The 12,850-nt window shown below is 41.5% G+C and overlaps 1 protein-coding gene across 1 annotated transcript; it reads right to left on the minus strand.

Annotated features, from left to right (window-relative positions):
• Positions 1 to 840: 840 nt before the first annotated feature.
• Positions 841 to 12,607, minus strand: LOC139468607 (ependymin-related protein 2-like). The gene is made up of 6 exons (XM_071250728.1): positions 12,401 to 12,607; positions 7,026 to 7,136; positions 6,650 to 6,728; positions 4,039 to 4,206; positions 1,654 to 1,751; positions 841 to 900 (listed from the first exon to the last, which is right to left on the minus strand). The coding sequence occupies exons 1-6, from the start codon at positions 12,605 to 12,607 to the stop codon at positions 841 to 843; spliced, it is 723 nt and encodes a 240-aa protein (XP_071106829.1).
• Between the last annotated feature and the right edge of the window lie 243 nt (positions 12,608 to 12,850).

The raw sequence follows: 12,850 nt of genomic DNA on the forward strand, positions 1-12,850 counted from the left end.
TTCACAGTGTCCTAAATATGTCAGCGCTATATCTACATGTTCCCTCGTCTGTCAAATAAGGACATCACTGGTCATATGTAGAGTAGACATTGCAGCATAGACATAGCAGACAACATTGCAGCATTCCTGTTATTCTCAATGTAACAAATCTCAGGATGACTGATAATCATATCGTCATAGTTTCTGGCACGTAAAAATCGTTACAACTATTGAATATTCAAGCATCGTGAGACCAATTACGTTGAGATATCAACCTCCAATACATCTTGTTCACATGTTGACATGACTCAGTGAATGTGAGTTTGAGCACTATATAACACACATGTTCCGTGCAACCATAAAAAAAACACTTACAATACTAATTTTGGGTAATTAAATAGACAAGAAAGTCCACACTAAAAAAGGGTATCCTTTATTTACAACATGAGACGTTTTACACAAATACATAATGATTTTGTAATATGTACACACACACACACACACACACACACACACACACACACACACACACACACACACACACACACACACACACACACACAAACAAACAAACAAACACACACACACACATACACACACACACACACACACACACACACACACACACACACACACACACACTTCACCAGTCATGTACCACACGCACATGGACCAATTGCACCGTCTGTACAATATCTCAGGAATAAATAGTCAAATTGTCAAGTAACAAAAGTCAATTCAATAACAAATACATGGACTATTTCAACCAATGTGTGCGTTTGGGCGGGATCAGTATGGTTAATGGGTGGCCACACTTGATGAGCAAGCTATGGATAAGCGTAAGATAAATAGACTTCCTTCTTAATTTGGTTGGAACGTCCTGATTCCTTCGATTGAATGACGAGCCATGGGGGTTTTCTTCTGAAATATACATGACATACATGTTTGGCATGGGTTCGACACAGAAACATGATACTGCTAATAAACTTGCGCGATGGAGATGGGGTGAGGTAAAATTGGGTTTAACGTCGCGTGTGTGTGTGTGTGTTGGGGGGGGGGGGGGGGGGGGGGGGGGCTGCTTGTACTAGTCCGGACTTATGCCGATTTATAGTGCTAGCTCACTGAGATACCATGCCGTAGTTTAACATGAACACCCCATTCAGACACAGTATACTGACTCCGAGCCGACCAGTCCTTGTTTTAGCCCCTAAATGCCGAACGCCACACAGGGTAACAACAAGTACCATCTTTTAACGTCTTTTGGTATGATGCGATCGGTGATCGAATCCCGGACCTTCCGCTCTCCGGGCGGACGCTCTACCACTATACCACGGAGGCGGTCTGCACGATGGAACATATTGAAGCACCAGCAGAAGTAAGTGAAGGGAACGCTGTGCTTCTAAGTGTTTTAGGAGTACATGTATTTCAATCGGTTGCCTTATGCTACAACTATAGAGTGAGTTGGATTTATTATAAGACATCCAAACGGTTGTACAGAATTTACAGATTCATATCAGTAGCTAAACTGGATCTTGGTCCTAATGTAAGTAGGGCAAAATATATTAGTTCTTTTGTGGCATGTACGTAATTGCAGAAGCAAGAAAATTGTCAGTGTAACTGACGAGGGTGGATTTTATGATGCTTCAACCCAAAATGAATAGCGGTAAAGTTTACCGTTTGCTTGTTTTGGCAGTGTTTGGGGATGGCAAAAACTCCATAGTCCTGTATTGATGGTTGAAATTCGGCAAAACTATAGCTGACTGCTGTCTTCACTACAACAAAGAAGTCGTCATTAAATTGTGTTGGCAGAAATATGTCTTCTCGTTGTTAATGATAATAGTGGTGGTAATTGTGGTGGAGGTGGTGGTGGTAATGGCGGTGGTAGTAGTAGCAGTGGTGGTGGTGGTGGTGGTGGTAGTAGCGGTTGTAATGGTGGTAGCGGGTAGCGGTAGTGGTGGTGGTTGAGGTAGTGCTTGTGGTAGAGTTGGAAGTGGAGGTGGTGGTGGCGGTAGAGTTGGAAGTAGAGGTGGTGGTGGTAGATTTGGAAGTGAGGGTGGTGTTAGAAGCTGTTGTCGTACATATAGTGCATGCAGTAGTGAGTGAGTTGGGTTTAACGCCGCTTTTAACAGTATTCCAGTTATATCACGGCGTGCCAGATTAATGTGGGAGGAAAGCCCGAAGCAATGCAGGTGTCAAACGTTTACCACTTCGTTGAAACCGGTGAAATCTACGAGCACGGGTATGGTGCTGACAAACTTAGAAACATGTAGTGGTTGATGTGGTAGTACTTTCAGTAGTTGCAGCTGATGTAGTGGTTGATGTGGTTGTACATGCAGTAGTTATAGCTGATGTAGTGGTTGATATGGTAGTACTTTCAGTAGTTACAGCCGATGTAGTGGTTGATGTGGTAGTACATGCAGTAGTTATAGCCGATGTGGAGGTTGATGCGGTAGTACATGCAGTAGTTATAGCTGATGTAGTGGTTGATGTGGTAGTTCATACAGTAGTTATAGCTGATGTAGTAGCTGATGTGGTAGTACATGCAGTAGTTACAGCGGTCTTAGTGGTTGATGAGTTAAAGGTTTTGGTAGTCGTAGTCGTCGTAATAGTGCCCATAGTAGTAGAAGTAGCAGACGAAACGAGCACTGTTGACATAAGGTGTGGAGAAATAGTGACCTTGCACCGCCCAACAAGTAGCACCAGGCGTCTCTGACGTACAAGCGACCACACAGTCTGTTATCAAGTATGACTTCTCGGAGCCAAAGAGTATCGTGTATAACAACACTGTAAAGTAAACTCAACTCGAGCTGTCTGTGAAATGCTGGACTCGAATCAATCCACAGGTCAACAATGACGCCAAGGTCGGGGTTTGCATCACGTAACTCTCTATAATCTTCTGTATTACACCATAGTCCAATAACCCACGAGAAACTGAAAGACGTCTAGGAAAGAAGTCATATCTACGTATACACGCCTATCTTTAATTTTCTATCTGTCGAAATGCTCTCTGTACTCTTATCTTTGCTCTCTAGTGATACTTTGGCCAACGTCGCCCTTTAAACTTCATCGATCGTTTGCATGACCACAACATTCTTGTGAACCGTGCATAGTTCTTTACACACATCCCACGTCTCTTGTTCACCTGTGTGGGTGGTGATTGCTCCGCGCCGAGCGGTAGTGGTGGAGGTGGATTGTGTGGCTTGTTCACCTGTGTGGGTGGTGATTGCTCCGCGCCGAGCGGCAGTGGTGGAGGTGGATTGTGTGGCTTGTTCACCTGTGTGGGTGGTGATTGCTCCGCGCCGAGCGGTAGTGGTGGAGGTGGATTGTGTGGCTTGTTCACCTGTGTGGGTGGTGATTGCTCCGCGCCGAGCGGCAGTGGTGGAGGTGGATTGTGTGGCTTGTTCACCTGTGTGGGTGGTGATTGCTCCGCGCCGAGCGGTAGTGGTGGAGGTGGATTGTGTGGCTTGTTCACCTGTGTGGGTGGTGATTGCTCCGCGCCGAGCGGTAGTGGTGGAGTGAGTCACCGGGACAGTGTTGCAGTCAATAGAACAGTGAGATGAGTTAATGTACACCTGTAATTTCAACTTTCGTCCGCAGTGATACAGTGTTGAATCAGAACCTAGTCAGTTATGGAAGATCCCATACACCCATCTGGGTAGCCGTTAAACATCGTCTGGACACTTGTTCAAATTCTAAGGTGTGTCGAAATTAAATGAATTATGTTTTCAAAATATTTCAAAATTTACGTGCTAATAAATTGGGTGTGTTTTTTAAATAACAGGTAAATCCGCAATGACTAATTATCAATGCAGACTGTCTCTTGTGTGCTTGTTATTATTTGTGTGTACATAACACCGTATGTTGGCTATCTGAAATGAACGGGAATCATTTCCTTACATTTCCCATATGTGTAGTTAAAAGCTTACATTGACCCATTTTGTAATTAAATATTCGGATAATGCAGAATCTGAACTCCACGCGATTTGTTAGGCATTTCAATATTGACACCCCTCTCTTACTTAGACATAAATCCAACCAATAATATCCATACATGATTACCTCCACGAAGAGTTCCGTACATGGCCTCTGTGATGGGGATACAGTTCCTGGAACTGACGGTCAGTTTGACCATTACGTCTGATGACCGTGTCGGAAACTCCCACGATACAAACTCCACCCTCTCCTCTCCGTATCCGAAATAGCTGGAACCCAGGTACGTGGCGCTGCCTTGGAAACAGATAATGTACGTATGTAGAACCATACTATATAGAGCGTCCACCATCACCCCGGCCTTGCAGTGCTATAAGCATGTGTCACATTACAAGCGACAGTGTGCAGTACATCACTGGAGAGGAGTACATTGCGTGAATGAGAAGCAAAACACATTAGCATCGATTATGGATCATTTCTGAAAGAACTAATGGTAAGCCAGGATAAGTTGAGTAGGATAAGAGGTAGCGGGTGATCCGCGAGAAGTAGTACGATGGATATGTGCGTGAATTCTGGTATCGACATGTCACACCGACCTCTTAATATTCTTACGAGCAACACGTGTGTGGTGTGCACGGGGCGTAGTCATGACCTGCACGTGCACAACGTGCGTACACCCTTTCTACCTGTAACAAACCACATATGTTGGCCAACTTCTGTGCACTGCCTACGGGTCTTACACATTGTGAGTGTTTTCCACTCATCCTGGATTACAAGTAATGTCTACTGTTGGAAGCATATCGAACAAGTCGAATACAAGGAAAGATTATTCTTTTTTCCCGGTGTTTAAATTCAGTAAACGAAAGGACTTACGGATGAAGAAGGTTTCGCCAGTTCAACCGAAAATGTTCTCTAGTATGTCTGGTCATGTGAGATCATTGTATTTAGATATCAACGACAGAACCATAGCAACACATGTACACACGTATGCGTGCATGGTGGAACCTTCAAGTGGCCACATGTTTACTGTGGAGATCAAGGCCAACTATACTGACTGCATTATAATATATTGGTCTTCTTTAAATGCAAAAACTGATACACACATGTGGCTTTGTAACAAGAGTGTGTCATATAAAGGGTTTATGCGAGGTAATATAGAGACTCAGTGTCACCACTTTGAGCATTGAAGAAAGTTTCATATACCATTAGATATAAACCTGTGTAAAACAACTGAAGTCTTCAGTCAAATATAAATATATCCGTCAAACCAACTCAGAAATCTAACGATTTCGATGCGACAATTCTCGTCCTTGTGCAAAATAATGTTGCCCACATATGGCATCTGTAAAAGCATGTTAAGTTCACACAGAACATATAACGAACGGACGTTTGAAGGGCATTATCTGTTTACAGAGTCAACTGCACTAGTACTCGGCTTCACTCTATGTTCTTGGTATCAAGCGCATGTTTCGTCACTTACTGTGCACCGGGAGGTAATACCGAAAATGTCCCAAAGATCAACAACACAACAACCAGCGCAAAGCCGTCCCTTTCTTACCATAAGCTACATGCACACGTGAGCAATAGCTGGAGAGCGTGGCGATAACATGCTGGACCGTGTGATGCAAGGTCTCCTGGAAATCCCTGCCCTTGCCAACACAAGTTTGTTAAACATGCAAAATAGTCGTAGGTTCTTCAAGACTTGCTACAAGTTCAAATCGGTTAAGAAATCACATCTAAAATGCAAACCATTGCGTCCGGAACATGTGTATATTCTTTTCTACATTTGTCTTTAAAAGAGTTGGTTTCTAATATCTAGAATGGTTTGTCGAAAGAACCAAAGGAATGGTATTGGCTGAAAATCAGTGAAAGTTGAAGTAAATACTCGCGTGAACGTGAACGAGTACAGTATTCTGAGCTGTGTCAAGAAGTCTAAATCTACAAGTTCAAGTTTTTACCACACGTGAGACACTTTCTCCAATTGTGTTGGATATTTGCCCGGACGGCAAGGATATATCAAGCAGCGAGAGGAAATTATTTACATACTAATTCCCTTAAGAGAGTTTGTCTTGGAGGATCGTCTGACGAGAGTGATACTTTTCTTTTCATTTTTTCCCCACTCAAATCACCGCCGGTTATTTGCCCGTACGGGCCTGTTGACTAGACACAATGTACAAGTTTTCTTATCATTGCGAAGAAGACTTTTTTATTAGCAAAATATAACAATGTCCTTGTGCGTTTGACCTTTGCGAAGAATACTTTTTTTATAAGCAAAATTGTTTAATGTTCTCGTGCGTTTGACCTATTTTCTCCACAAAAAACATGTATTGATCCTACTCAGATGGTAAATTGGCCCCTGTAAGTTGTCCTGCTCCAAACTTGAAGTCTTTAGGAGGGAACAAGAGACGCCTATGATGATGTTGATGAATGCTCTCACCATATGATCAAGTCATGTCTTATATAAAATAGAATTATCAAATCTGTTATTGTTATGAATAATCATTTTATGGTTGTATCAAAGACCAAAATACAAGATAGCCATGTAATGATCCTTTGCAGCGTTATGCTTGGAATTTCGGATTTTGTAGATCTACGAATCCTATCAATGAAATTTAATTAGTACCAAGTTTAATTTTTGCGATACGTAAACAATCACCCTATCCCCCAACCCCACCTAACCCCTTTCCGCTTACTATAAGACTGTGTCACTATATGATAGCCTTGTAGCAAGTCTAGGTACCTGGAACACATGGGTGTTGCATTTCTTCATGGATGTCCACAATCGTACACCTCCCGTTGTCTGTGATGTATTGCTTCTTCTGAAATACAGGAAGGCTCAGCGTTTTTGTGCAAGAATACACTGTTTGTAACTGCCCCTTAGGTATATTTACACAAAATGAAGCAAAAGGAAAAAAACTGTACGATGATCAACATTTACTGTGTATTTATATATATGTTTAATCACCTATCCATTCTGTCAGTTTTCGTAGATTTCATAAAACATACCCTTTCTTTTTAGTTTTTCCTCTCTTCCTTTTAGACATATTCTGCTGTATTATTAGTTGAAAATAGATTCATTTTCGATACCGGGATATACAGGGCTGTCGATAACCTACCGTGTTGAAGTCCATCACAATGTTGACTGTTTGGTACCGGCCAAGGGATCTGTCATGGGCCTCCAGTGCCATCAACTTGCGGTCATAGTCGTAGAATAGCTTGTTCCAACCCTGTGACAAAGACATATGAACAAGGCCATGAATGTTGTTTTCAGCAATTTGATTTGGACAAAATATTTGTAATAAAAACTCGATGCCTCGAACTTCTGTAATCGAGGTGTCTTATGTACTTCCCTTCCACATATAAAATCAGGAAACCTCAGAAAACGAAAATGTCAAATGTCAATATGGAGTCATACAAACGGGCACCTTTGCTTGTATGAAATGATACTCTAGAAAGGCCATTCCTCAAATAACTGTTCATCTATATATACCTTTATGTATAAACACAGAATCAATTAGAATACGTACTTTCATAAATCGAATGTCTACATATTTTCTTGCAAAAACAATTGTATTTGTACACCAAGTGACATACTTGTGTTCAAATATAGAAACTAAAATCGGTTACCTAACGACATGTCTTGAACTGTTTTATAGCAACGGATATTTGACAATCTCTGCTTCTTTGCATCATACTATGGAACCCCGTACTGGCGACCATCTTGAGGAACAGACAGTGTCCGTGAGCCAACGCTTTGGCTCATATCAAGATGAGAACAATGCCAAATGTAGATATTTCCAAACAGACATGAAAATTCCAGATACATGACAATAAATAAGGGATGGTGTATATTGTTTCTGATGTATATGTGTCATCATTCAGATGGCTGCTCCTTTGTCTGTTGGTGATGTTTCTGGGTAGCAGCCTTGCATACACGTGTGACTCCATTACCTACTTTCCGAGAATACATCGGATTCAATCGTAACCATGATATTGTACATACAGTAAACTACGGTTATAACGAACTCAAAGGGACTATTAATTTTAGTTCGTTATAGCCGTAGTTCGTTATAAGTACATATACAGCATGACTACAGCAAGTAGTCGGGACCAAAAAGTAAGTTCGTTATATCCGACAGTTCGTTATAAGCGTGTTCGTTATAACCGTAGTTTACTGTAAGACAAAACGGACAACCAAATGTATTGAGCGCAACATAAACCTCATTGTACTTTGTTAACATGCACGACCACACATCTTCTAAACATGAAGGGGCGGTCGGGTAGCCTAGTGGTTAAAGCGTCCGCTCGTCACGCCGAAGACCCGGGTTCGAATCCCGACATGGGTACAATGTGTGAAGCCCATTTCTGGTGTCCCCCGCCGTGATATTGCTTGAATATTGCTAAAAGCGGCGTAAAATCAAACTCACTCACTCACTCTAAGCATGGACCTGACTACATATCGCTTATTATTTCTCAAAGTAGTCAACATCTTTTTCTTTTTTTTTTGCTTTAATTTTGAAATACATTTGCCGACCTTGGAGACGAGCATATCTCTATTTCTACACAAATATGATAAAATATGTCAATGCATTATGTTTAAAGCATTTAAAGCATGATGCGTACACAATCATTGTTATGGAGCCGGGCGTAAAGAAAGGTTAGGTTATATTGTTTAGGAATACTGAGAAATTGATTCCTTTATTGTCGGGGACACTAATCAATGCTAACCTTTCGACAATGTCTAACCACTTGTTTTCAGATACAACACCTTGCCTCTAAACCACCACAAGCTTCTTGGCGGGTCGTCGTAACGGTGTTAATATTTGTAGTTAATTATTTGAGGATCAACAGCAAAGGTTAGCTTTGCAAACACGGCAATTGTTAGAGATTGTGTGCTACGCGCCCTTTGATGTATCTAGCGATAAAACGCCTTAGCCAATGGTATTTGTTTTTGCTTCGCCTTGTGCATGTGTTACGCAACAAGGACAACTTGTTCCTTTCCATGACCACATTGTCATTCTCTTGAGAGAATTTTGTAAAGCTACCACCGAGTAAGATTCACCGATTTTTTACACTTCCTTCCGAGGACAACATCAAAGGCTTTCGGTTTTGTGACATGTGCACACCTGTAGAAAAAGTTTGTTTGTTGTTTAACGCCGCTCTCAGCAATATTAGAGAGATATATCACGGCGGTCAGTAAATAATCGAGTCTGGACCAGGCAACCCAGTGATTGACATCATGAGCATCGATCGATGCAATTGGTATACGATGACATGGATCAAACAATGATCACCGTGCAGTACATTTGGCACACGAAGAAAATATACTGAGTGAAACATTGACGATTTAATTAGGAAGAAAAAGGCCTTTGAATTGTTTTGAACATTTCCTGCTACCATAAACGAGAAATAGTTTCCATGTGAAGAGGTTCTCACTCACTAAATCAAATCTGATCTGACCATGTACTAGGAGAATGGTCGACTCGGATTGGTCAACAAGAGCTATCAAACCACACTAACATATGTCTAAATGTAATGAAAAGGTCTTTTCGGATTCCAGGCACCATATAACGTTGCCGATGCCGATGTACCAATGACGATGGTAACGCACGTTATGACTATCAAACAAAGTTCAGCTGCAGCATCTACAGTGCGTATCATGACATAACCGATATATCTTCCATACAAAGCGTATCTCGTCTCAGGGATCAATATCACTATACTAATAAGCAATGCTATTTGCTGTTTGATCGGATTAAGGCAAGGTTGGATTAAGGTAAGGATATCTATCATTCAACTAGAGATGGGGGAAAGTCGCATTAATATTAAGTCGCATTTTTGGCTAGTGGGCAGCAGTCGTATTAATTTGGAGACGCATTCATTTCCAAATTAAAGTGTACTAATGTAAGTTTCACTTTCAGAGTATGAAAAACAGCTGATGATATGGAATGGAACCAGTAGGTCTTACATACACTTCCTTCATGGCGCAGATAGTTATTTTTACAACCGCTACCTAATGCCGTCTTGGAAATATATTCTTATCAGATCATGAGGGACATATACAGGGATGTGTAGAATGCGCCTTTTCCCGAAGCAGTAACACACCTGACTTGAGCTTTTTCTTGAGTTTTTCCTAGATAGCCTTCTCACCTGACTCTGTTATTTGGCATAGTACTGTCCATTTATTGGTTCAGAATAACGACTCCTTTGCCAACTGACGACATCCGCTTGTACGTCTTTGGTGGGATGAGCCCAAACGTTTTTACTGTTAGCTCTTATTTTTTGCCTCTGGATTAAAGTGACAAACTCAGGTCTGATATATTTCACATTAAAGTTGTCAGGATTCTGCTGTTAACTGCTCAACATGTCCCTGAATATATCCAGTCAGACCAGCTTCTGATCTGGTGTCAATATTCTGGGTATCCATCCCGCGGATAGAATACCCATGTTGCATGTGTCAGTTAAGATGGAATGAAGTGACACTAGGCTGATCCCTATAGTGTCAGCGTTATGCCGAATTACGAAACGTATGAAATGTAGCACGTCGGTCAACCAGGCAGTGGACAACCTCCACTTGAGTTTCAGTCGTGGCAGCTTTAGGACGACCAGGCATAGAATCATCTGCTGTGCTCCTTCTGTCTTGCTTATAACCAGCAGCCAAATTCTTAGCTTAATACGAAGGCCGGTCAGCCCCAAGCATGGACCAACTCTTTGCCAGGACCCTTATCCAGGGCAAGCCCAGACATGCCCGAGGATAGAACCACCGACCTTCTGCTCTTCGGGCAGACGCTCTATCCACTAGACCACGGAGGCGGTCACGAAGCGCCAAAACCATTGCCATAACCATATCAAATCTCTCTGAAATATTGATGATACCCGGTGAAAAGGCGATTGTATCCTGCCCTATGGTGGCACCTGTCACAAACACATTGAACCTTAAAGGTTGTGCAAAGTATAGACACCAAGGCCTTGAGCTTCAGGAATATTGCTTGACATAAAGGGAAAGTTGACTATTGGAAAGTTGAAGTCATCCCTTTTGTCACAGAATCCATTGCAGTGAGAGTTGTTTGTGGACGAACAATCCTAAGAGTACTGGGTACCATGGCTGGGCCCCACCTCATCAGAATCACATGTAGGCATCATTGAACGAACCCTCTTCACGAACCGATCCTCATTGTTGCCATCAGTTGTGTTTCCCGAGTGACAAAGTGATGAAGGAGAGAGAGAACATTGTACATGTATGGAATGTCGTCCCTCTCAGAGTTTGCAAAGTTACAATTTATATATTACCCTCGCTGCCACTGCCTGAGTGATAATATAACCAGTGTTCCACTAACGTACTAGATTAGGTGATACAGGGTTCATAGAAACAGAATTAATTGGGGAACTCCCCATTTCGCAGACAGTTTAAATACACAATAGACAAGGATGAATACACTGCAAAGTACTACCTTCCTATCGCTTCATTGAAGTAGTATCACACACAGATACCCCACTTTGTAAATATCTGTCAAGAAAATAATTGAACATGAGTTTCTCCATATTTTTAATGTGTTACACAGGATAGCCAGGATACATCATCCAACGAACCGTGTTATTCTTGTCATAGTTGTGGTAAATGTTTCAAAATGAACATTAATGTGGATATTTCATTTTAATAATTTCACTTTATGTTTTATCATCTTTCAACAATTTAAAATTGTTTCAGACTGTCTTGGATGTCAGAATGTCTGGCCCGAGACATTGAAACTGCCCCCCGAACTGTCTTTCAAAACGAATATATTTCTTAAACGGTGTTCGTTCACTTAAAAGCAGCAGAATCTCTGCACTTGTACACAATAGACGAAATTCAAAATGAACAGTAAAAGTAAAAAATTCAGTATAATTCACTGCCGTGTCATTGCATTTTCTGGTTGATCGATCATTTGATTATTTGCTTTGTTTACAGGCTACCGTCGATTAGCAGTACTCCTGTGCGACATCAGACAATAAATACTTACTTTTATGCAAATTGTGTGAATGGCGGGTGCTGACGGTAGGGTAGGACATGCTTACCCTGTTTGAGAACACCTATTGAAATCACTAATTTTCAGTGATTCATTCACACAATTTTCACAGCTATTTTGCGCCATGTGAAATTTGTTTCGGCGGATAATCTCACTGGTTATCATCTTGCTTTAACAATTTATATTGAAGAACATTTATGGATTTTATGGATATATTTTATGGATAACAACTTCTGGTTTATTGCATATAGCGACGTTGGTTCAAACAGCTTGATATTGTAGTAATTCTGCCCATTAAACACGCACATGATGTTAATAAATTGTTTATATAACGTAATCATATTCTAAATCACTGGCCAGTCATTTCACATTTGTAGTCCATATAACCCCTTTTGTAAAACGTTAATTTTGAACAAAACAGTAACGTCTCAAAAAGAGCAAACCATACATGAGAACGGTAAATGTAGGAATAGTGAAATACTTACGTCAATAGGTATGGCTTGTGATGCATTACTGACGTAGACTCCGCCGATTTCGCCGAGCACCGCCTGGAAGACACTGTGTGTGCAGCAGGGTCGGGGTATGTGGGGGAGGGCTGACGTCGTGGGTCCAGGTATGTGTGAGAATGGTGTGGTCGTGGGTCGAACCCATCCTATCATTGACATCAGGGTAACAAGAAGTAATTGAAACATTGTCCTTCTAGTTATTATGAACTCGTTGTTCTTCTCAACCGTCACTGTAAAAACTGAAACTAAAGTAACGTTCTTCGCTGTTACTTTATGTCCTCTGAGGATATAATTTCCTAATGTTTGACACGCAGACCACCTTCCACCTTCACGCAGTATTTAGTTGGACGTGTCCTGTGCCGACTTCCTTCAGTGTCGAAGTGGTTTACCGCCCTCGTCAGCCACTAGAATAACTACCAGAATTACGAT

Source organism: Haliotis cracherodii, unplaced genomic scaffold (assembly GCF_022045235.1).
Source record: "Haliotis cracherodii isolate W230 unplaced genomic scaffold, xgHalCrac1.p SCAF_2, whole genome shotgun sequence".
Classification (NCBI taxonomy): Eukaryota; Metazoa; Mollusca; class Gastropoda; order Lepetellida; family Haliotidae; genus Haliotis; species Haliotis cracherodii.